This window comes from Salmo salar, chromosome 26 (assembly GCF_965601325.2).
Source record: "Salmo salar chromosome 26, fSalSal1, whole genome shotgun sequence".
Classification (NCBI taxonomy): domain Eukaryota; kingdom Metazoa; phylum Chordata; class Actinopteri; order Salmoniformes; family Salmonidae; genus Salmo; species Salmo salar.
In genome coordinates, this window is record NC_138316.1 from 30,767,423 (window position 1) to 30,790,572 (window position 23,150).

General features: G+C 44.9%; 1 protein-coding gene across 1 annotated transcript in view; it reads right to left on the minus strand.

Moving 5' to 3' along the window:
• LOC106562417 (sodium-dependent noradrenaline transporter-like) overlaps positions 1–23,150 on the minus strand; it is a 72,845-nt gene that overhangs the window by 24,501 nt on the left and 25,194 nt on the right. The window contains exon 5 of the mRNA XM_045708623.2: positions 6,324–6,462. Coding sequence (XP_045564579.1) covers positions 6,324–6,462 — 139 coding nt within the window. The remainder of the gene's footprint in view (positions 1–6,323; positions 6,463–23,150) is intronic.

Consider the following 23,150-nt stretch of genomic DNA (forward strand, 5'->3'; position numbering starts at 1 on the left):
ATCCTATGGGGACAGCCGAAGAACCCTTTATGGTTCTAGATAGCACCTTTATTTCTAAGAGTGTACAGTAGTGTTCAATACACCACCTGGACAACATAACATTACAGATTACTGCAGATTATTGCTGTGAGATCATGTCCTATGACATGCAGACATCATGTGAATTGTATTCTCCCTGGTCTGTCAGCTTTGGTGACCGTATAGATGTTCTTTTTCAGATGTGTGTAGACTCACGCACCAAGCCGTACTAAACAGGGCTTAGATCTGTCAACTCAGAGACTGGTTATGGTCACACTCCGGTTACTGTTTATAGATTTTATTTCTCAAGGTACTGGAGTGTAGCACAACCACATTTCATTTTGTGTACAGTAGGAGTGAGTGCTATACTAGGGAAAGGGAAGGGGGATACCGAAATGTGTCTTCCGCATTTAACCCAACCCCTCTGAATCAGAGAGGTGCAGGGGGCTGCTTCAATCAACGTCATCGGCACCTGGGGAGCAGTTGTTGTTGGGGGTTAAGTGCCTTGCTCAAGGGCAGAACGACAGTAGGAGTGTGTGTTGTACTACAGTAGGATAGTGTGTGTTGTATTACAGTAGGGTGTATGTGTTGTACTACAGTAGGATAGTGTGTTGTACTACAGTAGGAGTGTGTGTTGTATTACAGTAGGAGTGTGTGTTGTATTACAGTAGGAGTGTGTGTTGTACTACAGTAGGAGTGTGTGTTGTATTACAGTAGGAGTGTGTGTTGTATTACAGTAGGAGTGTGTGTTGTACTACAGTAGGATAGTGTGTTGTACTACAGTAGGAGTGTGTGTTGTATTACAGTAGGAGTGTGTGTTGTATTACAGTAGGAGTGTGTGTTGTATTACAGTAGGAGTGTGTGTTGTACTACAGTAGGAGTGTGTGTTGTATTACAGTAGGAGTGTGTGTTGTACTACAGTAGGAGTGTGTGTTGTATTACAGTAGGAGTGTGTGTTGTATTACAGTAGGAGTGTGTGTTATATTACAGTAGGAGTGTGTGTTGTACTACAGTAGGAGTGTGTGTTGTACTACAGTAGGAGTGTGTGTTGTACTACAGTAGGAGTGTGTGTTGTACTACAGTAGGAGTGTGTGTTGTACTACAGTAGGAGTGTGTGTTGTATTACAGTAGGAGTGTGTGTTATATTACAGTAGGAGTGTGTGTTGTACTACAGTAGGAGTGTGTGCTATATTACAGTAGGAGTGTGTGTTGTACTACAGTAGGAGTGTGTGCTATATTACAGTAGGAGTGTGTGTTGTACTACAGTAGGAGTGTGTGCTATATTACAGTAGGAGTGTGTGTTGTATTACAGTAGGAGTATGTGTTGTATTACAGTAGGAGTGTGTGTTGTACTACAGTAGGAGTGTGTGTTGTATTACAGTAGGAGTATGTGTTGTACTACAGTAGGATAGTGTGTGTTGTATTACAGTAGGAGTGTGTGATGTACTACAGTAGGATAGTGTGTGTTGTACTACAGTAGGAGTGTGTGTTGGACTACAGTAGGATAGTGTGTGTTGTATTACAGTAGGACTGTGTTGTATTACAGTAGGAGTGTGTGTTGTACTACAGTAGGAGTGTGTGTTATATTACAGTAGGAGTGTGTGTTGTACTACAGTAGGAGTGTGTGTTGTACTACAGTAGTAGTGTGTGTTGTATTACAGTAGGAGTGTGTGTTATATTACAGTAGGAGTGTGTGTTGTACTACAGTAGGATAGTGTGTGTTGTATTACAGTAGGAGTGTGTGCTATATTACAGTAGGAGTGTGTGTTGTATTACAGTAGGAGTATGTGTTGTACTACAGTAGGATGTGTGTGTTGTACTACAGTAGGAGTGTGTGTTGTATTACAGTAGGAGTGTGTGTTGTACTACAGTAGGATTGTGTGTTGTATTACAGTAGGATTGTGTGTTGTATTACAGTAGGAGTGTGTGTTGTACTACAGTAGGAGTGTGTGTTATATTACAGTAGGAGTGTGTGTTGTACTACAGTAGGAGTGTGTGTTGTACTACAGTAGTAGTGTGTGTTGTATTACAGTAGGAGTGTGTGTTGTACTACAGTAGGAGTGTGTGTTGTACTACAGTAGGAGTGTGTGTTATATTACAGTAGGAGTGTGTGTTGAACTACAGTAGGAGTGTGTGTTGTACTACAGTAGGAGTGTGTGTTGTACTACAGTAGGAGTGTGTGTTGTATTGCAGTAGGAGTGTGTGCTATATTACAGTAGGAGTGTTTGTTGTACTACAGTAGGAGTGTGTGTTGTATTACAGTATGATTGTGTGTTGTACTACAGTAGGAGTGTGTGTTGTATTACAGTAGGAGTGTGTGTTGTACTACAGTAGGAGTGTGTGTTGTATTACAGTAGGATTGTGTGTTGTACTACAGTAGGAGTGTGTGTTGTACTACAGTAGGAGTGTGTGTTGTACTACAGTAGGAGTGTGTGTTATATTACAGTAGGAGTGTGTGTTGTACTACAGTAGGAGTGTGTGTTGTACTACAGTAGGAGTGTGTGTTGTACTCCAGTAGGAGTGTGTGTTATATTACAGTAGGAGTGTGTGTTATATTACAGTAGGAGTGTGTGTTGTACTACAGTAGGAGTGTGTGTTGTATTACAGTAGGAGTGTGTGCTATATTACAGTAGGAGTGTGTGTTGTACTACAGTAGGAGTGTGTGTTGTATTACAGTAGGAGTGTGTGTTGTATTTCAGTAGGATTGTGTGTTGTACTACAGTAGGTACCGTGCAGTATCGAAGAGCCCTCACTGCTGCTCGATCATCCTATTTTTCCAACTTAATTGAGGAAAATAAGAACAATCCGAAATTTATTTTTGATACTGTCGCAAAGTTAACTAAAAAGCAGCATTCCCCAAGAGAGGATGGCTCTCACTTCAGCAGTGATGAATTCATGAACTTCTTTGAGGAAAAGATCATGATCATTAGAAAGCAAATTACGGACTCCTCTTTAAATCTGCGTATTCCTCCAAAGCTCCGTTGTCCTGAGTCTGCACAACCCTGCCAGGACCTAGGATCAAGGGAGACACTAAAGTGCTTTAGTACTATATCTCTTGACACAATGATGAAAATAATCATGGCCTCTAAACCTTCAAGCTGCATACTGGACCCTATTCCAACTAAACTACTGAAAGAGCTGCTTTCTATGCTTGGCCCTCCTATGTTGAACATAATAAACGGCTCTCTATCCACCGGATGTGTAGCAAACTCACTAAAAGTGGCAGTAATAAAGCCTCTCTTGAAAAAGCCAAATCTTGACCCAGAAATTATAAAAAACTATCGGCCTATATCGAATCTTCCATACCTCTCAAAAAAAAAATTAAAAGCTGTTGCGCAGCAACTCACTGCCTTCCTGAAGACAAACAATGTACACGAAACGCTTCAGTCTGGTTTTAGACCCCATCATAGCACTGAGACTGCACTTGTGAAGGTGGTAAATGACCTTTTAATGACGTCAGACCGAGGTTCTGCGTCTGTCCTCGTGCTCCTAGATCTTAGTGCTGCTTTTGATACCATCGATCACCACATTCTTTTGGAGAGATTGGAAACCCAAATTGGTCTACATGGACAAGTTCTGGCCTGGTTTAGGTCTTATCTGTCGGAAAGATATCAGTTTGTCTCTGTGAATGGTTTGTCCTCTGACAAATCAACTGTACATTTCGGTGTTCCTCAAGGTTCCGTTTTAGGACCACTATTGTTTTCACTATATATTTTACCTCTTGGGGATGTCATTTGAAAACATAATGTTAAATTTCACTGCTATGCGGATGACACACAGCTGTGCATTTCAGTGAAACATGGTGAAGCCCCAAAATTGCCCTCGCTAGAAGCCTGTGTCTCAGACATAAAGAAGTGGATGGCTGCAAACTTTCTACTCTTAAACTCGGACAAAACAGAGATGCTTGTTCTAGGTCCCAAGAAACAAAGAGATCTTCTGTTGAATCTGACAATTAATCTGGATGGTTGTACAGTCATCTCAAATAAAACTGTCAAGGACCTCGGCGTTACTCTGGACCCTGATCTCTCTTTTGAAGAACATATCAAGACTGTTTCAAGGACAGCTTTTTTCCATCTACGTAACATTGCAAAAATCAGAAACTTTCTGTCCAAAAATTACGCAGAAAAATTAATCCATGCCTTTGTTACTTCTAGGTTGGACTACTGCATTGCTCTACTTTCCGGCTACCCGGATAAAGCACAAAATAAACTTCAGTTAGTGCTAAATACGGCTGCTAGAATCCTGACTAGAACTAAAATATTTGATCATATTACTCCAGTGCTAGCCTCCCTACACTGGCTTCCTGTTAAGGCAAGGGCTGATTTCAAGGTTTTACTGCTAACCTACAAAGCATTACATGGGCTTGCCTCTACCTATCTTTCCGATTTGGTCCTGCCATACATACCTACACGTATGCTACGGTCACAAGACGCGGGCCTCCTAATTGTTCCTAGAATTTCTAAGCAAACAGCTGGAGGCAGGGCTTTCTCCTATAGAGCTCCATTTTTATGGAATAGTCTGCCTACCCATGTGAGAGACGCAGACTCAGTCTCAACCTTTAAGTCTTTACTGAAGACACATCTCTTTAGTAGGTCCTATGATTAAGTGTAGTCTGGCCCAGGGGTGTGAAGGTGAACGGAAAGGCTGGAGCAACGAACCGCCCTTGCTGTCTTTGCCTGGCCGGTTTCCCCACTTTCCACTGGGATTCTCTGCCTCTACCCCTATTACGGGGGCTGAGTCACTGGCTTACTGGTGTTCTTCCATGCCGTCCCTGGGAGGGGTGCGTCACTTGAGTGGGTTGAGTCACTGACGTGGTCTTCCTGTCTGGGTTGGTGCCCCCCCTTGGGCTGTGCCGTGGCGGAGATCTTTGTGGGCTATACTCGGCCTTGTCCCGGGATGGTATGTTGGTGGCTGGAGATATCCCTCCAGTGGTGTGGAGGCTGTGCTTTGGCAAAGTTGGTGGGGTTATATCCTACCTGTTTGGCCCTGTCCGGGGGTTTCATCGGATGGGGCCACAGTGTCTCCTGACCTCTCCTGTCTCAGCCTCCAGTATTTATGCTGCAGTAGTTTATGTGTCGGGGGGCTAGGGTCAGTCTGTCACATCTGGAGTATTTCTCTTGTCTTTTCCGGTGTCCTGTGTGAATTGAAATATGCTCTCTCTAATTCTCTCTTTCTCTTTCTTTCTTTCTTTCTTTCTCTCTCTCGGAGGACCTGAGCCCTAGGACCATGCCTCAGAACTACCTGGCTTGATGACTCCTTGCTGTCCCCAGTTCACCTGGCCGTGCTGCTGCTCCAGTTCCAACTGTTCTGCCTGCAGCTATGGAACCCTGACCTGTTCACCGGACGTGCTACCTGTCCCAGACCTGTTGTCCCAGACCTGCTGGAACCCTGACCTATTCACCGGACGTGCTACCTGTCCCAGACCTGCTGTTTTCAACTCTCTAGAGACAGCAGGAGCGGTAGAGATACTCTCAAAGATCGGCTATGAAAAAGCCAACTGACACTTACTCTTGTGTTACTGACTTGTTGCACCCTCGACAACTACTATGATTATTATTATTTGACAATGCTGGTCATTTATGAACATTTGAACATCTAGGCCATATGCTGTTATAATCTCCACCCGGCACAGCCAGAAGAGGACTGGCCACCCCTCATAGCCTGGTTCCTCTCTAGGTTTCTTCCTAGGTTTTGGCCTTTCTAGAGAGTTTTTCCTAGCCACCGTGCTTCTACACCGGCATTGCTTGCTGTTTGGGGTTTTAGGCTGGGTTTCTGTACAGCACTTTGAGATATCAGCTGATGTAAGAAGGGCTATATAAATAAATTTGATTTGATTTTGATTTGATTTGTTGTACTACAGTAGTAGTGTGTGTTGTATTACAGTAGGATTGTGTGTTGTACTACAGTAGGAGTGTGTGTTGTACTACAGTAGGAGTGTGTGTTATATTACAGTAGGATTGTGTGTTGTACTACAGTAGGAGTGTGTGTTGTATTACAGTAGGCGTGTGCGTTGTACTACAGTAGGAGTGTGTGTTGTATTACAGTAGGAGTGTGTGTTGTATTACAGTAGGAGTGTGTGTTGTACTACAGTATGAGTGTGTGTTGTACTACAGTAGGAGTGTGTGCTATATTACAGTAGGAGTGTGTGTTGTACTACAGTAGGAGTGTGTGTTGTACTACAGTAGGAGTGTGTGTTGTATTACAGTAGGAGTGTGTGCTATATTACAGTAGGAGTGTGTGTTGTACTACAGTAGGAGTGTGTGCTGTCCTAAGCGGTAGGGTACAGCACAGTGTGTCAGCAGTACCTTGCCGGAGGACTTGACGCCCTTCCAGAGACTGAAGTAGAGAAGAAAGACCACAGCCACCAGACAGAGGACCAGCTCCCAGCGAGGCATGCCCAGGTCCTGGATCCCCCTGCTCTCATGGAGGTGGAGTACGCCACGCCTGGAGAACACACACACACTAAGGCTGAGTCCCGATTCTACAAGCTTCTACTGTAGTGTCCTTTGCACACATTCACATGGCCAATGCTTACACCAACCCTGTGCTTTTAAATCAATGACGGGGAGTCTGAAAGTGTGTACTTCTGGAAAAGGGTGTAGAATCTGGAAGCATCCACATATTTAACAAGACAGTGGTGTGGAGGATGACATGTGTAACACAACCAGACCACACACACTCCAACAACACACCCAACTTCATTTAGAACCAGATTCATGACCAAACTGTCCACAGCATAGATACCTCATAAAACACAAAGAAAAAGATAGGAAGATAGACATGCCTTATTAGGAAACATACAGTACAAGGCTATATTGCAGGCTACCCACAGTATTCTCTTTTCCCTGGCCAGCCCCCAGAGAGTGCTGTGTTTGTATGGTGGATCCACCTAGGCTATGACTCAGCTAGGACAGACTCAACACATGAACAGTCCCTGAGAAGAGCGAGGGGAGTCACCTGCTCTAAGGGAGGACAGGATTCTGACAACACCCAACAGTCAGTCATCTACACACCATTTACTCCAGTCTGAACTTAAACCACTTCAATCAGGTAGAAAGTATGTAGAAATGATAATGAACTCAACTTTTTTAAATAATCTCAAAAAAAAATCTTCAATCACAGTATTTTCAATAAAGAGCTATTAGCAGCAGTATTCTGGTTGATTTTGTGGTCTCAAGCCAGTGAGACTATTAACATGAATATGGACAAAATGTAATTATTGACAATGAATGAGGTGGGAATGTTGTTCACTTGTCATATACGTAATTGCAACATTTAATATCAATATAGCATTAAAATTAGTTTTCCAGATTGTATTTTGCCGATTATTTTTCGCGATGTGAATATTGGGTCGCGACAGAGACAACCTAGTTCAATTTGGTTCCTGAGGTGTTAAAACCCAGTCACAGCATCTATACATTCATCATTGAACTAACCATTCCACAAGCTTACTGTTATTGCTCACTAAATCAAACAACTTAAGAATGAGATAGCAAAGTTCAAAGCTTTTATCTCAACATTTGTTCTGTATCCATTCAATCATCTAGCTAACAGAATCACGAGGGAAGAATGAAGGACTCTGGGTTTGGAGTACCTGAGAAAAGATTTTCTACTCTTAATATGCACAAAAGCACGCATGCATGCACACACACACTCTCTCTCACACTCCTTCAAAGACCTTGGCAGCTAGAGGTTTTAATAACAGACTTTGTCAACCCTCTTGGGAGCCATTCCCCTCAAAGCACTCTGACTACTACTCTCAGTTGAAGGGGCGCTCAAAGGTTCAAGTGCTTTACCGGAACATAAATAAAAGAGGGGAGACGGCAGGAAGACAAATGGTGTCTCATCCTTCCCTACATAAATATTGTTTCCTGCTATCTATCTCCTCATTCCCAGATCATTCTCGGATCTTCCCAGGACAGGCATACTGAGCCACACCTGCTCTGAGTCCCACCGGACTGACCGGACTGACAGCGGATCTGGATCAACTTCCAGCTCAGCGATATTAGGGAGCATCCCGTTCCTGCTCTGCATCTCAAGTGGCACCCTATTCCCTTTATAGTGCGCTACTTTTGTCCTGGGACCATAGGGATTTGGTCAAAAGCTGTGCACTATATAAGGGAATAGGGTGCCATTTAAAGACACTGCCTTGCTCAAAGGGAAGCAGGGGTCAGAGGTCATAGTGTTTAAATGATCAACGGTATTGACCAATATTGACCTCTAGCGAGAACGGTCATGTGTTTTTTTCCCTCTTCTTCTAAACTGAGTAAGGAGGAAGAAGTAAACGTGAGTCATCACAAGTGGACAGTATTATGGGACATCTGATCTCATTCTAATCGCAGAGGGTGCCCTAAAACGATTTAAGTTTACATCGAGATGACAGATGGTTTGTTTCTGCTTTCAAAACCAGGTAATCATAGCTCCCTGAGGAGCGGGTTGATGGCTGCTTGTTTCTTCATCTTCCAGTCTTTGAAACAGGCCTGAGGCTCAGTGTTCAGCCCAGCCGAGGGCTCACCACCATTGGGGAGAGAGATGTGGGACTCCATGGAGCCGACAACAAAGAGCCAGGCCAGAATTATGCTCACCACGAAGCTCATATCCAAGACAACATGATCTTTAGGGTCTCCTCTGTCTCTCCAAGACCTGATGTTTTGTCTGCTGTCTCTTTCTGGAGCCCTCAAAGTTGTTGTCATGTGTTGCTGCCATGCTATGTTGTTGTCTTAGGTCTCTTTATGTAGTGTTGTGGTGTCTCTCTTGTCATGATGTGTGTTTTGTCCTATATTTGTATTTTTAATCCCAGCCTCCGTCCCCGCAGGAGGCCTTTTGCCTTTTGGTAGGCCGCCATTATAAATAAGAATTTGTTCTTAACTGGCTAGGTATCCCCCTTTCCCTAATACTATGTTCACTTGCCTAGTTAAATAAAGGTTAAATAAAATGAATAAAAATAACACCCATCCTATTCATCAGAGAAACAGCTGTCTAAGAGCTGCACATCAAAACAATCCATCCTTTAACTTCATTATCTGTTTCTGATTCCTCCTCTCTGTCTGTTGGACCGGTGGGCTAACGAGGCGATTCGATCTGGCGGGCAGCCTCTCTCTGTGATTATGCTGATAAGTGTAGCTACGAAATTACATGTGGATCTGATGCCCCCGGATGGTTACACAATCCACCGCCTGGCAAGCCAGAAGAGAAGACACAGGAACAAGCCAACTGTCTGTCCAGACTAGACATCAAGGACAAGGGGACATCTGTCAGATCAGACAGCCCAGTCATAAATATGTCTAACTGATGTGATTTATATCCTGATGATAATACATTTAAAGCTGTTAGAACACGCGTTTCAAAATTAGTTTGCCACTTCACCAGGTGAAGAGAGAACGAGAGATAGAGGAGAGGGCAGTGGAGGGAAGAGGAGAGGAGAGGAGAGGAGAGGAGAGGAGAGGAGAGGAGAGGAGAGGAGAGGAGAGGAGAGGAGAGGAGAGGAGAGGAGAGGAGAGGAGAGGAGAGGAGAGGAGAGGAGAGGAGAGGAGAGAGGCTGTCTAAGAAGGACAGAACGGAACAAGAGACAGACATGTTGATATTTATGACTAGTCATTTATAGGCAGGGGGTCTAGGGTTGTTGTGGTGCTTCCAGGCTGTACAGTCTATCTGATATCACACTAACCGTAAATGTCATCAAACATCAATGCATGTTCTTTGGACCAGTTATTCTAAAAACAAACTCTTATCTGCTTTCCCTGAAATGGTCAACACATAAGTGATCTGAAGCTATTTGGCCAAAGTATATCAATCCCTAAGGCCTCTTTTACAAATTCTGGGCTAAAATGTTCTTTAAGAAGCATATATATACACAACAGAGACACACATATAATATGGTAGTGATATGAACAATATGCCTTTAAAAAAAGGAAAACAATGTCTTCCAGGAAAAATTCAAGCAATTCTGTATGCTTTATCAAATATTATTCCCACGGGGGACCAGTAGGGAGAAAAAAATGTATGAAATGTATGCATTCACTACTGTAAGTCGCTCTGGATAAGAGCGTCTGCTAAATGACTAAAATGTAAAATGTAATTATTGACCAGTATTAATCTCTTTGGGCCATTTTCCCAGACATGTATAGCAAGTTCTCCAGAATGAGGTAAACGTCTGACTTGACTTTAAGTAGACACACCAAGCAGCAACACTACTTACTACCAATACCCTCAGAACCATGCAAGTGGAACTGATGGAAAGTGAGATTGATCAAATAAAAGCTAATTATCTCTTATGTAATTGTTCAAGCAATTTCCAAAAAAAACGGTTTAATTGAGCACTTCATCAATCGAGTGACATTGAAGTCAATCGTCTAAAAATGCAAATAGCCCTTTTTTAAAGAAGGCTACACTCTTAGAAAATTTTTTCTCCAAAAGGGTTCTTCGGCTGTCCCTATAGGACAACTATTTTTGGTTCCAGGTAGAACCCTTCTTGGTTCCATGTAGAACCCTCTATAGAAAGGGTTCTACATGGAACCGAAAAGGGTTCTACCTGCAATTAAAAAGGGTTCTTCAAAGAGTTATCCTATGGGGACAGCCGAAGAAACCTTTAAGGTTCTAGATAGCACTTTTATTTCTAAGAGTGTATCAGGTTGCTGGATGGAATCCCCGAGCTGACAAGGTAAAAAGCTGTCGTTCTGCTCCTGAGCAAGGCAGTTAACCCACTGTTCCCCGGGCGCTGAAGACGTGGATGTCGATTAAGCAGCCCCCTGCACCTCTCTGATTCAGAGGGGTTGGGTTAAATGCGGAGGACACATTTCAGTTGAAGGCAGTCAGTTGTACAACTGACTAGGTATCCCCCTTTTCCTTTCCTTTCCATCAAGTCAAGCCATCCCTGACACTAAATCAAACGCAGCTATTTTAGCATGTAAAGAATCTATACAAACCATCTGTTGTTGATGAAACAGTGTGATAATGTAATGTTTCAACGTTCACACAGGATGTGTATAGCATGTCTGCTGATTTAAATACAGATCATTGTTGAACTGACCATGCAAGGACCACTGGGATATTCCTACTAAGACCAAAGTCCAGCCTGAGGATGTATCGGACTGATGGGCTCGATGTGCCAAGCTTCTATCACATACCTTTACCCTGGTCAAACATCTACAAACATGACTGATTACTTCTCTCAGTGTCTAGGTGATTGGCCAGTAGCTAGGTTGATGTTCTGTATGGAGACATATTTGTGCTGGATTTAAGATTGAAGTGTTTGACCTTGAGAACTATGGGCACCTGTGGGGTAGACAGGTCATAACCTAACAAGTGTTCATGTTGACCTGTGCCCTGACCCCTGACTTTTAGGGATTAGCCTCTACCATGCAAAGCGCCGAGTGAGCCACCCTGCCACGTGACTCACCTTTAACACTAATTGAACTGCCATGGTTTTTAAACACATGTTAACATAATAAAACGAACTAAGTTATCTAACAAGAATAATACACACATAGCACTGTGTATCAAATACATGCTGTGTCAAAAGGAGATTAAATCAATGCTCTATAAACAGTCTCCTCTGACCTTCCCAGAGAACATGATAATAAAATATTCCATTAAGGTTCAGCTAACCTCTGGTGGACTTGCAACAGCTCTTGGATATATCCCACTGATAGAGGGTGGGCGAGGGAGACAACTAGAGTCAGAGTGGGGAGACATGTCTAAAGCACGGAGACAACTAGAGTCAGAGTGGGGAGAAACATGTCTAAAGCACGGAGACAACTAGAGTCAGAGTGGGGAGAAACATGTCTAAAGCAGGGAGACAACTAGAGTCAGAGGGAGAGAAACATGTCTAAAGCAGGGAGACAACTAGAGACAGAGTGGGGAGACATGTCTAAAGCACGGAGACAACTAGAGTCAGAGTGGGGAGAAACATGTCTAAAGCACGGAGACAACGAGAGTCAGAGGGAGAGAAACATGTCTAAAGCACGGAGACAACGAGAGTCAGAGGGAGAGAAACATGTCTAAAGCACGGAGACAACTAGAGTCAGAGGGAGAGAAACATGTCTAAAGCAGGGAGACAACTAGAGTCAGAGGGGGGAGACATGTCTAAAGCAGGGAGACAACTAGAGTCAGAGGGGGGAGACATGTCTAAAGCAGGGAGACAACTAGAGTCAGAGGGAGAGAAACATGTCTAAAGCAGGGAGACAACTAGAGTCAGAGGGAGAGAAACATGTCTAAAGCAGGGAGACAACTAGAGTCAGAGGGAGAGAAACATGTCTAAAGCACGGAGACAACTAGAGTCAGAGGGAGAGAAACATGTCTAAAGCAGGGAGACAACTAGAGTCAGAGGGGGGAGACATGTCTAAAGCAGAGAGACAACTAGAGTCAGAGGGGGAGAAACATGTCTAAAGCACGGAGACAACTAGAGTCAGAGGGGGAGAAACATGTCTAAAGCAGGGAGACAACTAGAGTCAGAGGGAGAGAAACATGTCTAAAGCAGGGAGACAACTAGAGTCAGAGGGAGAGAAACATGTCTAAAGCAGGGAGACAACTAGAGTCAGAGGGAGAGAAACATGTCTAAAGCACGGAGACAACTACAGTCAGAGGGAGAGAAACATGTCTAAAGCAGAGAGACAACTAGAGTCAGAGGGAGAGAAACATGTCTAAAGCACGGAGACAACTAGAGTCAGAGGGAGAGAAACATGTCTAAAGCACGGAGACAACTAGAGTCAGAGGGAGAGAAACATGTCTAAAGCAGGGAGACAACTACAGTCAGAGGGAGAGAAACATGTCTAAAGCAGGGAGACAACTAGAGTCAGAGGGAGAGAAACATGTCTAAAGCAGGGAGACAACTAGAGTCAGAGGGAGAGAAACATGTCTAAAGCAGGGAGACAACTAGAGTCAGAGGGAGAGAAACATGTCTAAAGCACGGAGACAACTAGAGTCAGAGGGAGAGAAACATGTCTAAAGCACGGAGACAACTAGAGTCAGAGGGAGAGAAACATGTCTAAAGCAGGGAGACAACTAGAGTCAGAGGGAGAGAAACATGTCTAAAGCAGGGAGACAACTAGAGTCAGAGGGAGAGAAACATGTCTAAAGCAGGGAGACAACTAGAGTCAGAGGGAGAGAAACATGTCTAAAGCAGGGAGACAACTAGAGTCAGAGGGAGAGAAACATGTCTAAAGCAGGGAGACAACTAGAGTCAGAGGGAGAGAAACATGTCTAAAGCAGGGAGACAACTAGAGTCAGAGGGAGAGAAACATGTCTAAAGCAGAGAGACAACTAGAGTCAGAGGGAGAGAAACATGTCTAAAGCAGGGAGACAACTAGAGTCAGAGGGAGAGAAACATGTCTAAAGCACGGAGACAACTAGAGTCAGAGGGAGAGAAACATGTCTAAAGCAGGGAGACAACTAGAGTCAGAGGGGGGAGACATGTCTAAAGCAGGGAGACAACTAGAGTCAGAGGGAGAGAAACATGTCTAAAGCACGGAGACAACTAGAGTCAGAGGGAGAGAAACATGTCTAAAGCACGGAGACAACTAGAGTCAGAGGGAGAGAAACATGTCTAAAGCACGGAGACAACTAGAGTCAGAGGGAGAGAAACATGTCTAAAGCACGGAGACAACTAGAGTCAGAGGGAGAGAAACATGTCTAAAGCAGGGAGACAACTAGAGTCAGAGGGAGAGAAACATGTCTAAAGCAGGGAGACAACTAGAGTCAGAGGGAGAGAAACATGTCTAAAGCAGAGAGACAACTAGAGTCAGAGGGAGAGAAACATGTCTAAAGCAGGGAGACAACTAGAGTCAGAGGGAGAGAAACATGTCTAAAGCAGAGAGACAACTAGAGTCAGAGGGGGGAGACATGTCTAAAGCAGGGAGACAACTAGAGTCAGAGGGAGATAAACATGTCTAAAGCAGAGAGACAACTAGAGTCAGAGGGAGAGAAACATGTCTAAAGCAGAGAGACAACTAGAGTCAGAGGGAGAGAAACATGTCTAAAGCACGGAGACAACTACAGTCAGAGGGAGAGAAACATGTCTAAAGCAGGGAGACAACTAGAGTCAGAGGGAGAGAAACATGTCTAAAGCAGGGAGACAACTAGAGTCAGAGGGAGAGAAACATGTCTAAAGCAGGGAGACAACTAGAGTCAGAGGGAGAGAAACATGTCTAAAGCAGGGAGACAACTAGAGTCAGAGGGAGAGAAACATGTCTAAAGCAGAGAGACAACTAGAGTCAGAGGGAGAGAAACATGTCTAAAGCACGGAGACAACTAGAGTCAGAGGGGGAGAAACATGTCTAAAGCAGGGAGACAACTAGAGTCAGAGGGAGAGAAACATGTCTAAAGCACGGAGACAACTACAGTCAGAGGGAGAGAAACATGTCTAAAGCACGGAGACAACTAGAGTCAGAGGGGGGAGACATGTCTAAAGCAGAGAGACAACTAGAGTCAGAGGGAGAGAAACATGTCTAAAGCAGGGAGACAACTAGAGTCAGAGGGAGAGAAACATGTCTAAAGCAGGGAGACAACTAGAGTCAGAGGGGGAGAAACATGTCTAAAGCACGGAGACAACTACAGTCAGAGGGAGAGAAACATGTCTAAAGCACGGAGACAACTAGAGTCAGAGGGAGAGAAACATGTCTAAAGCACGGAGACAACTACAGTCAGAGGGAGAGAAACATGTCTAAAGCAGGGAGACAACTAGAGTCAGAGGGAGAGAAACATGTCTAAAGCACGGAGACAACTAGAGTCAGAGGGAGAGAAACATGTCTAAAGCACGGAGACAACTAGAGTCAGAGGGAGAGAAACATGTCTAAAGCACGGAGACAACTAGAGTCAGAGGGAGAGAAACATGTCTAAAGCACGGAGACAACTAGAGTCAGAGGGAGAGAAACATGTCTAAAGCACGGAGACAACTAGAGTCAGAGGGAGAGAAACATGTCTAAAGCAGGGAGACAACTAGAGTCAGAGGGAGAGAAACATGTCTAACGCAGGGAGACAACTAGAGTCAGAGGGAGAGAAACATGTCTAAAGCAGGGAGACAACTAGAGTCAGAGGGAGAGAAACATGTCTAAAGCACGGAGACAACTAGAGTCAGAGGGAGAGAAACATGTCTAAAGCAGGGAGACAACTAGAGTCAGAGGGAGAGAAACATGTCTAAAGCAGAGAGACAACTAGAGTCAGAGGGAGAGAAACATGTCTAAAGCACGGAGACAACTAGAGTCAGAGGGAGAGAAACATGTCTAAAGCACGGAGACAACTAGAGTCAGAGGGAGAGAAACATGTCTAAAGCAGGGAGACAACTAGAGTCAGAGGGAGAGAAACATGTCTAAAGCAGGGAGACAACTAGAGTCAGAGGGAGAGAAACATGTCTAAAGCACGGAGACAACTAGAGTCAGAGGGAGAGAAACATGTCTAAAGCAGGGAGACAACTAGAGTCAGAGGGAGAGAAACATGTCTAAAGCAGGGAGACAACTAGAGTCAGAGGGAGAGAAACATGTCTAAAGCAGGGAGACAACTAGAGTCAGAGGGAGAGAAACATGTCTAAAGCAGGGAGACAACTAGAGTCAGAGGGAGAGAAACATGTCTAAAGCAGGGAGACAACTAGAGTCAGAGGGAGAGAAACATGTCTAAAGCACGGAGACAACTAGAGTCAGAGGGAGAGAAACATGTCTAAAGCAGGAAGACAACTAGAGTCAGAGGGAGAGAAACATGTCTAAAGCAGGGAGACAACTACAGTCAGAGGGAGAGAAACATGTCTAAAGCAGGGAGACAACTAGAGTCAGAGGGAGAGAAACATGTCTAAAGCAGGGAGACAACTAGAGTCAGAGGGAGAGAAACATGTCTAAAGCAGGGAGACAACTAGAGTCAGAGGGAGAGAAACATGTCTAAAGCAGGGAGACAACTAGAGTCAGAGGGAGAGAAACATGTCTAAAGCAGGGAGACAACTACAGTCAGAGGGAGAGAGACATGTCTAAAGCACGGAGACAACTACAGTCAGAGGGAGAGAAACATGTCTAAAGCACGGAGACAACTAGAGTCAGAGGGAGAGAAACATGTCTAAAGCACGGAGACAACTACAGTCAGAGGGAGAGAAACATGTCTAAAGCAGGGAGACAACTAGAGTCAGAGGGAGAGAAACATGTCTAAAGCAGAGAGACAACTAGAGTCAGAGGGAGAGAAACATGTCTAAAGCAGGGAGACAACTAGAGTCAGAGGGAGAGAAACATGTCTAAAGCAGGGAGACAACTAGAGTCAGAGGGAGAGAAACATGTCTAAAGCAGGGAGACAACTAGAGTCAGAGGGAGAGAAACATGTCTAAAGCACGGAGACAACTAGAGTCAGAGGGAGAGAAACATGTCTAAAGCAGGGAGACAACTAGAGTCAGAGGGAGAGAAACATGTCTAAAGCACGGAGACAACTAGAGTCAGAGGGAGAGAAACATGTCTAAAGCAGGGAGACAACTAGAGTCAGAGGGAGAGAAACATGTCTAAAGCACGGAGACAACTAGAGTCAGAGGGAGAGAAACATGTCTAAAGCAGAGAGACAACTAGAGTCACAGGGAGAGAAACATGTCTAAAGCACGGAGACAACTAGAGTCAGAGGGAGAGAAACATGTCTAAAGCACGGAGACAACTACAGTCAGAGGGAGAGAAACATGTCTAAAGCACGGAGACAACTAGAGTCAGAGGGGGAGAAACATGTCTAAAGCAGGGAGACAACTAGAGTCAGAGGGAGAGAAACATGTCTAAAGCAGGGAGACAACTAGAGTCAGAGGGAGAGAAACATGTCTAAAGCAGGGAGACAACTAGAGTCAGAGGGAGAGAAACATGTCTAAAGCAGGGAGACAACTAGAGTCAGAGGGAGAGAAACATGTCTAAAGCAGGGAGACAACTAGAGTCAGAGGGAGAGAAACATGTCTAAAGCACGGAGACAACTAGAGTCAGAGGGAGAGAAACATGTCTAAAGCAGAGAGACAACTAGAGTCACAGGGAGAGAAACATGTCTAAAGCACGGAGACAACTAGAGTCAGAGGGAGAGAAACATGTCTAAAGCAGGGAGACAACTAGAGTCAGAGGGAGAGAAACATGTCTAAAGCAGGGAGACAACTAGAGTCAGAGGGAGAGAAACATGTCTAAAGCAGAGAGACAACTAGAGTCAGAGGGAGAGAAACATGTCTAAAGCAGGGAGACAACTAGAGTCAGATGGAGAGAAACATGTCTAAAGCACGGAGACAACTAGAGTCAGAGGGGGAGAAACATGTCTAAAGCACGGAGACAACTACAGTCAGAGGGAGAGAAACATGTCTAAAGCAGGGAGACAACTAGAGTCAGAGGGAGAGAAACATGTCTAAAGCAGAGAGACAACTAGAGTCAGAGGGAGAGAAACATGTCTAAAGCAGGGAGACAACTACAGTCAGAGGGAGAGAAACATGTCTAAAGCACGGAGACAACTAGAGTCAGAGGGAGAGAAACATGTCTAAAGCAGAGAGACAACTAGAGTCAGAGGGAGAGAAACATGTCTAAAGCAGAGAGACAACTAGAGTCAGAGGGAGAGAAACATGTCTAAAGCAGAGAGACAACTAGAGTCAGAGGGAGAGAAACATGTCTAAAGCACGGAGACAACTAGAGTCAGAGGGAGAGAAACATGTCTAAAGCACGGAGACAACTAGAGTCAGAGGGAGAGAAACATGTCTAAAGCACGGAGACAACTAGAGTCAGAGGGAGAGAAACATGTCTAAAGCAGGGAGACAACTAGAGTCAGAGGGGGAGAAACATGTCTAAAGCACGGAGACAACTAGAGTCAGAGGGAGAGAAACATGTCTAAAGCAGGGAGACAACTAGAGTCAGAGGGAGAGAAACATGTCTAAAGCACGGAGACAACTAGAGTCAGAGGGAGAGAAACATGTCTAAAGCACGGAGACAACTAGAGTCAGAGGGAGAGAAACATGTCTAAAGCACGGAGACAACTAGAGTCAGAGGGAGAGAAACATGTCTAAAGCACGGAGACAACTACAGTCAGAGGGAGAGAAACATGTCTAAAGCACGGAGACAACTAGAGTCAGAGGGAGAGAAACATGTCTAAAGCAGGGAGACAACTAGAGTCAGAGGGAGAGAAACATGTCTAAAGCAGGGAGACAACTAGAGTCAGAGGGAGAGAAACATGTCTAAAGCAGGGAGACAACTAGAGTCAGAGGGAGAGAAACATGTCTAAAGCAGGGAGACAACTAGAGTCAGATGGAGAGAAACATGTCTAAAGCAGGGAGACAACTAGAGTCAGAGGGAGAGAAACATGTCTAAAGCACGGAGACAACTAGAGTCAGAGGGAGAGAAACATGTCTAAAGCACGGAGACAACTAGAGTCAGAGGGAGAGAAACATGTCTAAAGCAGAGAGACAACTAGAGTCAGAGGGAGAGAAACATGTCTAAAGCAGGGAGACAACTAGAGTCAGAGGGAGAGAAACATGTCTAAAGCAGGGAGACAACTAGAGTCAGAGGGAGAGAAACATGTCTAAAGCACGGAGACAACTAGAGTCAGAGGGAGAGAAACATGTCTAAAGCAGGGAGACAACTAGAGTCAGAGGGAGAGAAACATGTCTAAAGCAGGGAGACAACTAGAGTCAGAGGGAGAGAAACATGTCTAAAGCACGGAGACAACTAGAGTCAGAGGGAGAGAAACATGTCTAAAGCACGGAGACAACTAGAGTCAGAGGGAGAGAAACATGTCTAAAGCACGGAGACAACTAGAGTCAGAGGGAGAGAAACATGTCTAAAGCACGGAGACAACTAGAGTCAGAGGGGAGAGACATGTCTAAAGCAGGGAGACAACTAGAGTCAGAGGGAGAGAAACATGTCTAAAGCACGGAGACAACTAGAGTCAGAGGGAGAGAAACATGTCTAAAGCAGGGAGACAACTAGAGTCAGAGGGGGAGAAACATGTCTAAAGCAGGGAGACAACTAGAGTCAGAGGGAGAGAAACATGTCTAAAGCAGGGAGACAACTAGAGTCAGAGGGAGAGAAACATGTCTAAAGCAGGGAGACAACTAGAGTCAGAGGGAGAGAAACATGTCTAAAGCAGGGAGACAACTAGAGTCAGAGGGAGAGAAACATGTCTAAAGCACGGAGACAACTAGAGTCAGAGGGAGAGAAACATGTCTAAAGCACGGAGACAACTACAGTCAGAGGGAGAGAAACATGTCTAAAGCAGGGAGACAACTAGAGTCAGAGGGAGAGAAACATGTCTAAAGCACGGAGACAACTAGAGTCAGAGGGAGAGAAACATGTCTAAAGCAGGGAGACAACTACAGTCAGAGGGAGAGAAACATGTCTAAAGCACGGAGACAACTAGAGTCAGAGGGAGAGAAACATGTCTAAAGCAGGGAGACAACTAGAGTCAGAGGGAGAGAAACATGTCTAAAGCACGGAGACAACTAGAGTCAGAGGGAGAGAAACATGTCTAAAGCAGGGAGACAACTAGAGTCAGAGGGAGAGAAACATGTCTAAAGCACGGAGACAACTAGAGTCAGAGGGAGAGAAACATGTCTAAAGCACGGAGACAACTAGAGTCAGAGGGAGAGAAACATGTCTAAAGCACGGAGACAACTAGAGTCAGAGGGAGAGAAACATGTCTAAAGCAGAGAGACAACTAGAGTCACAGGGAGAGAAACATGTCTAAAGCACGGAGACAACTAGAGTCAGAGGGAGAGAAACATGTCTAAAGCAGGGAGACAACTAGAGTCAGAGGGAGAGAAACATGTCTAAAGCAGGGAGACAACTAGAGTCAGAGGGAGAGAAACATGTCTAAAGCAGAGAGACAACTAGAGTCAGAGGGAGAGAAACATGTCTAAAGCAGGGAGACAACTAGAGTCAGAGGGAGAGAAACATGTCTAAAGCACGGAGACAACTAGAGTCAGAGGGAGAGAAACATGTCTAAAGCAGGGAGACAACTAGAGTCAGAGGGGGAGAAACATGTCTAAAGCAGGGAGACAACTAGAGTCAGAGGGAGAGAAACATGTCTAAAGCAGGGAGACAACTAGAGTCAGAGGGAGAGAAACATGTCTAAAGCACGGAGACAACTACAGTCAGAGGGAGAGAAACATGTCTAAAGCAGGGAGACAGCTAGAGTCAGAGGGAGAGAAACATGTCTAAAGCACGGAGACAACTAGAGTCAGAGGGAGAGAAACATGTCTAAAGCAGGGAGACAACTACAGTCAGAGGGAGAGAAACATGTCTAAAGCACGGAGACAACTAGAGTCAGAGGGAGAGAAACATGTCTAAAGCAGAGAGACAACTAGAGTCAGAGGGAGAGAAACATGTCTAAAGCAGAGAGACAACTAGAGTCAGAGGGAGAGAAACATGTCTAAAGCAGAGAGACAACTAGAGTCAGAGGGAGAGAAACATGTCTAAAGCACGGAGACAACTAGAGTCAGAGGGAGAGAAACATGTCTAAAGCACGGAGACAACTAGAGTCAAAGGGAGAGAAACATGTCTAAAGCACGGAGACAACTAGAGTCAGAGGGAGAGAAACATGTCTAAAGCAGGGAGACAACTAGAGTCAGAGGGAGAGAAACATGTCTAAAGCACGGAGACAACTAGAGTCAGAGGGAGAGAAACATGTCTAAAGCAGGGAGACAACTAGAGTCAGAGGGAGAGAAACATGTCTAAAGCACGGAGACAACTAGAGTCAGAGGGAGAGAAACATGTCTAAAGCACGGAGACAACTAGAGTCAGAGGGAGAGAAACATGTCTAAAGCACGGAGACAACTAGAGTCAGAGGGAGAGAAACATGTCTAAAGCACGGAGACAACTACAGTCAGAGGGAGAGAAACATGTCTAAAGCACGGAGACAACTAGATTCAGAGGGAGAGAAACATGTCTAAAGCAGGGAGACAACTAGAGTCAGAGGGAGAGAAACATGTCTAAAGCAGGGAGACAACTAGAGTCAGAGGGAGAGAAACATGTCTAAAGCAGGGAGACAACTAGAGTCAGAGGGAGAGAAACATGTCTAAAGCAGGGAGACAACTAGAGTCAGATGGAGAGAAACATGTCTAAAGCAGGGAGACAACTAGAGTCAGAGGGAGAGAAACATGTCTAAAGCACGGAGACAACTAGAGTCAGAGGGAGAGAAACATGTCTAAAGCACGGAGACAACTAGAGTCAGAGGGAGAGAAACATGTCTAAAGCAGGGAGACAACTAGAGTCAGAGGGAGAGAAACATGTCTAAAGCAGGGAGACAACTAGAGTCAGAGGGAGAGAAACATGTCTAAAGCAGGGAGACAACTAGAGTCAGAGGGAGAGAAACATGTCTAAAGCACGGAGACAACTAGAGTCAGAGGGAGAGAAACATGTCTAAAGCAGGGAGACAACTAGAGTCAGAGGGAGAGAAACATGTCTAAAGCAGGGAGACAACTAGAGTCAGAGGGAGAGAAACATGTCTAAAGCACGGAGACAACTAGAGTCAGAGGGAGAGAAACATGTCTAAAGCACGGAGACAACTAGAGTCAGAGGGAGAGAAACATGTCTAAAGCACGGAGACAACTAGAGTCAGAGGGAGAGAAACATGTCTAAAGCACGGAGACAACTAGAGTCAGAGGGGAGAGACATGTCTAAAGCAGGGAGACAACTAGAGTCAGAGGGAGAGAAACATGTCTAAAGCACGGAGACAACTAGAGTCAGAGGGAGAGAAACATGTCTAAAGCAGGGAGACAACTAGAGTCAGAGGGGAGAGACATGTCTAAAGCAGGGAGACAACTAGAGTCAGAGGGAGAGAAACATGTCTAAAGCAGGGAGACAACTAGAGTCAGAGGGAGAGAAACATGTCTAAAGCAGGGAGACAACTAGAGTCAGAGGGAGAGAAACATGTCTAAAGCACGGAGACAACTAGAGTCAGAGGGAGAGAAACATGTCTAAAGCACGGAGACAACTACAGTCAGAGGGAGAGAAACATGTCTAAAGCAGGGAGACAACTAGAGTCAGAGGGAGAGAAACATGTCTAAAGCACGGAGACAACTAGAGTCAGAGGGAGAGAAACATGTCTAAAGCAGGGAGACAACTACAGTCAGAGGGAGAGAAACATGTCTAAAGCACGGAGACAACTAGAGTCAGAGGGAGAGAAACATGTCTAAAGCAGGGAGACAACTAGAGTCAGAGGGAGAGAAACATGTCTAAAGCACGGAGACAACTAGAGTCAGAGGGAGAGAAACATGTCTAAAGCAGGGAGACAACTACAGTCAGAGGGAGAGAAACATGTCTAAAGCACGGAGACAACTAGAGTCAGAGGGAGAGAAACATGTCTAAAGCACGGAGACAACTAGAGTCAGAGGGAGAGAAACATGTCTAAAGCACGGAGACAACTAGAGTCAGAGGGAGAGAAACATGTCTAAAGCAGAGAGACAACTAGAGTCACAGGGAGAGAAACATGTCTAAAGCACGGAGACAACTAGAGTCAGAGGGAGAGAAACATGTCTAAAGCAGGGAGACAACTAGAGTCAGAGGGAGAGAAACATGTCTAAAGCAGGGAGACAACTAGAGTCAGAGGGAGAGAAACATGTCTAAAGCAGAGAGACAACTAGAGTCAGAGGGAGAGAAACATGTCTAAAGCAGGGAGACAACTAGAGTCAGAGGGAGAGAAACATGTCTAAAGCACGGAGACAACTAGAGTCAGAGGGAGAGAAACATGTCTAAAGCAGGGAGACAACTAGAGTCAGAGGGGGAGAAACATGTCTAAAGCAGGGAGACAACTAGAGTCAGAGGGAGAGAAACATGTCTAAAGCAGGGAGACAACTAGAGTCAGAGGGAGAGAAACATGTCTAAAGCACGGAGACAACTACAGTCAGAGGGAGAGAAACATGTCTAAAGCAGGGAGACAGCTAGAGTCAGAGGGAGAGAAACATGTCTAAAGCACGGAGACAACTAGAGTCAGAGGGAGAGAAACATGTCTAAAGCAGGGAGACAACTAGAGTCAGAGGGAGAGAAACATGTCTAAAGCACGGAGACAACTAGAGTCAGAGGGAGAGAAACATGTCTAAAGCACGGAGACAACTAGAGTCAGAGGGAGAGAAACATGTCTAAAGCACGGAGACAACTAGAGTCAGAGGGGGGAGACATGTCTAAAGCAGGGAGACAACTAGAGTCAGAGGGGGAGAAACATGTCTAAAG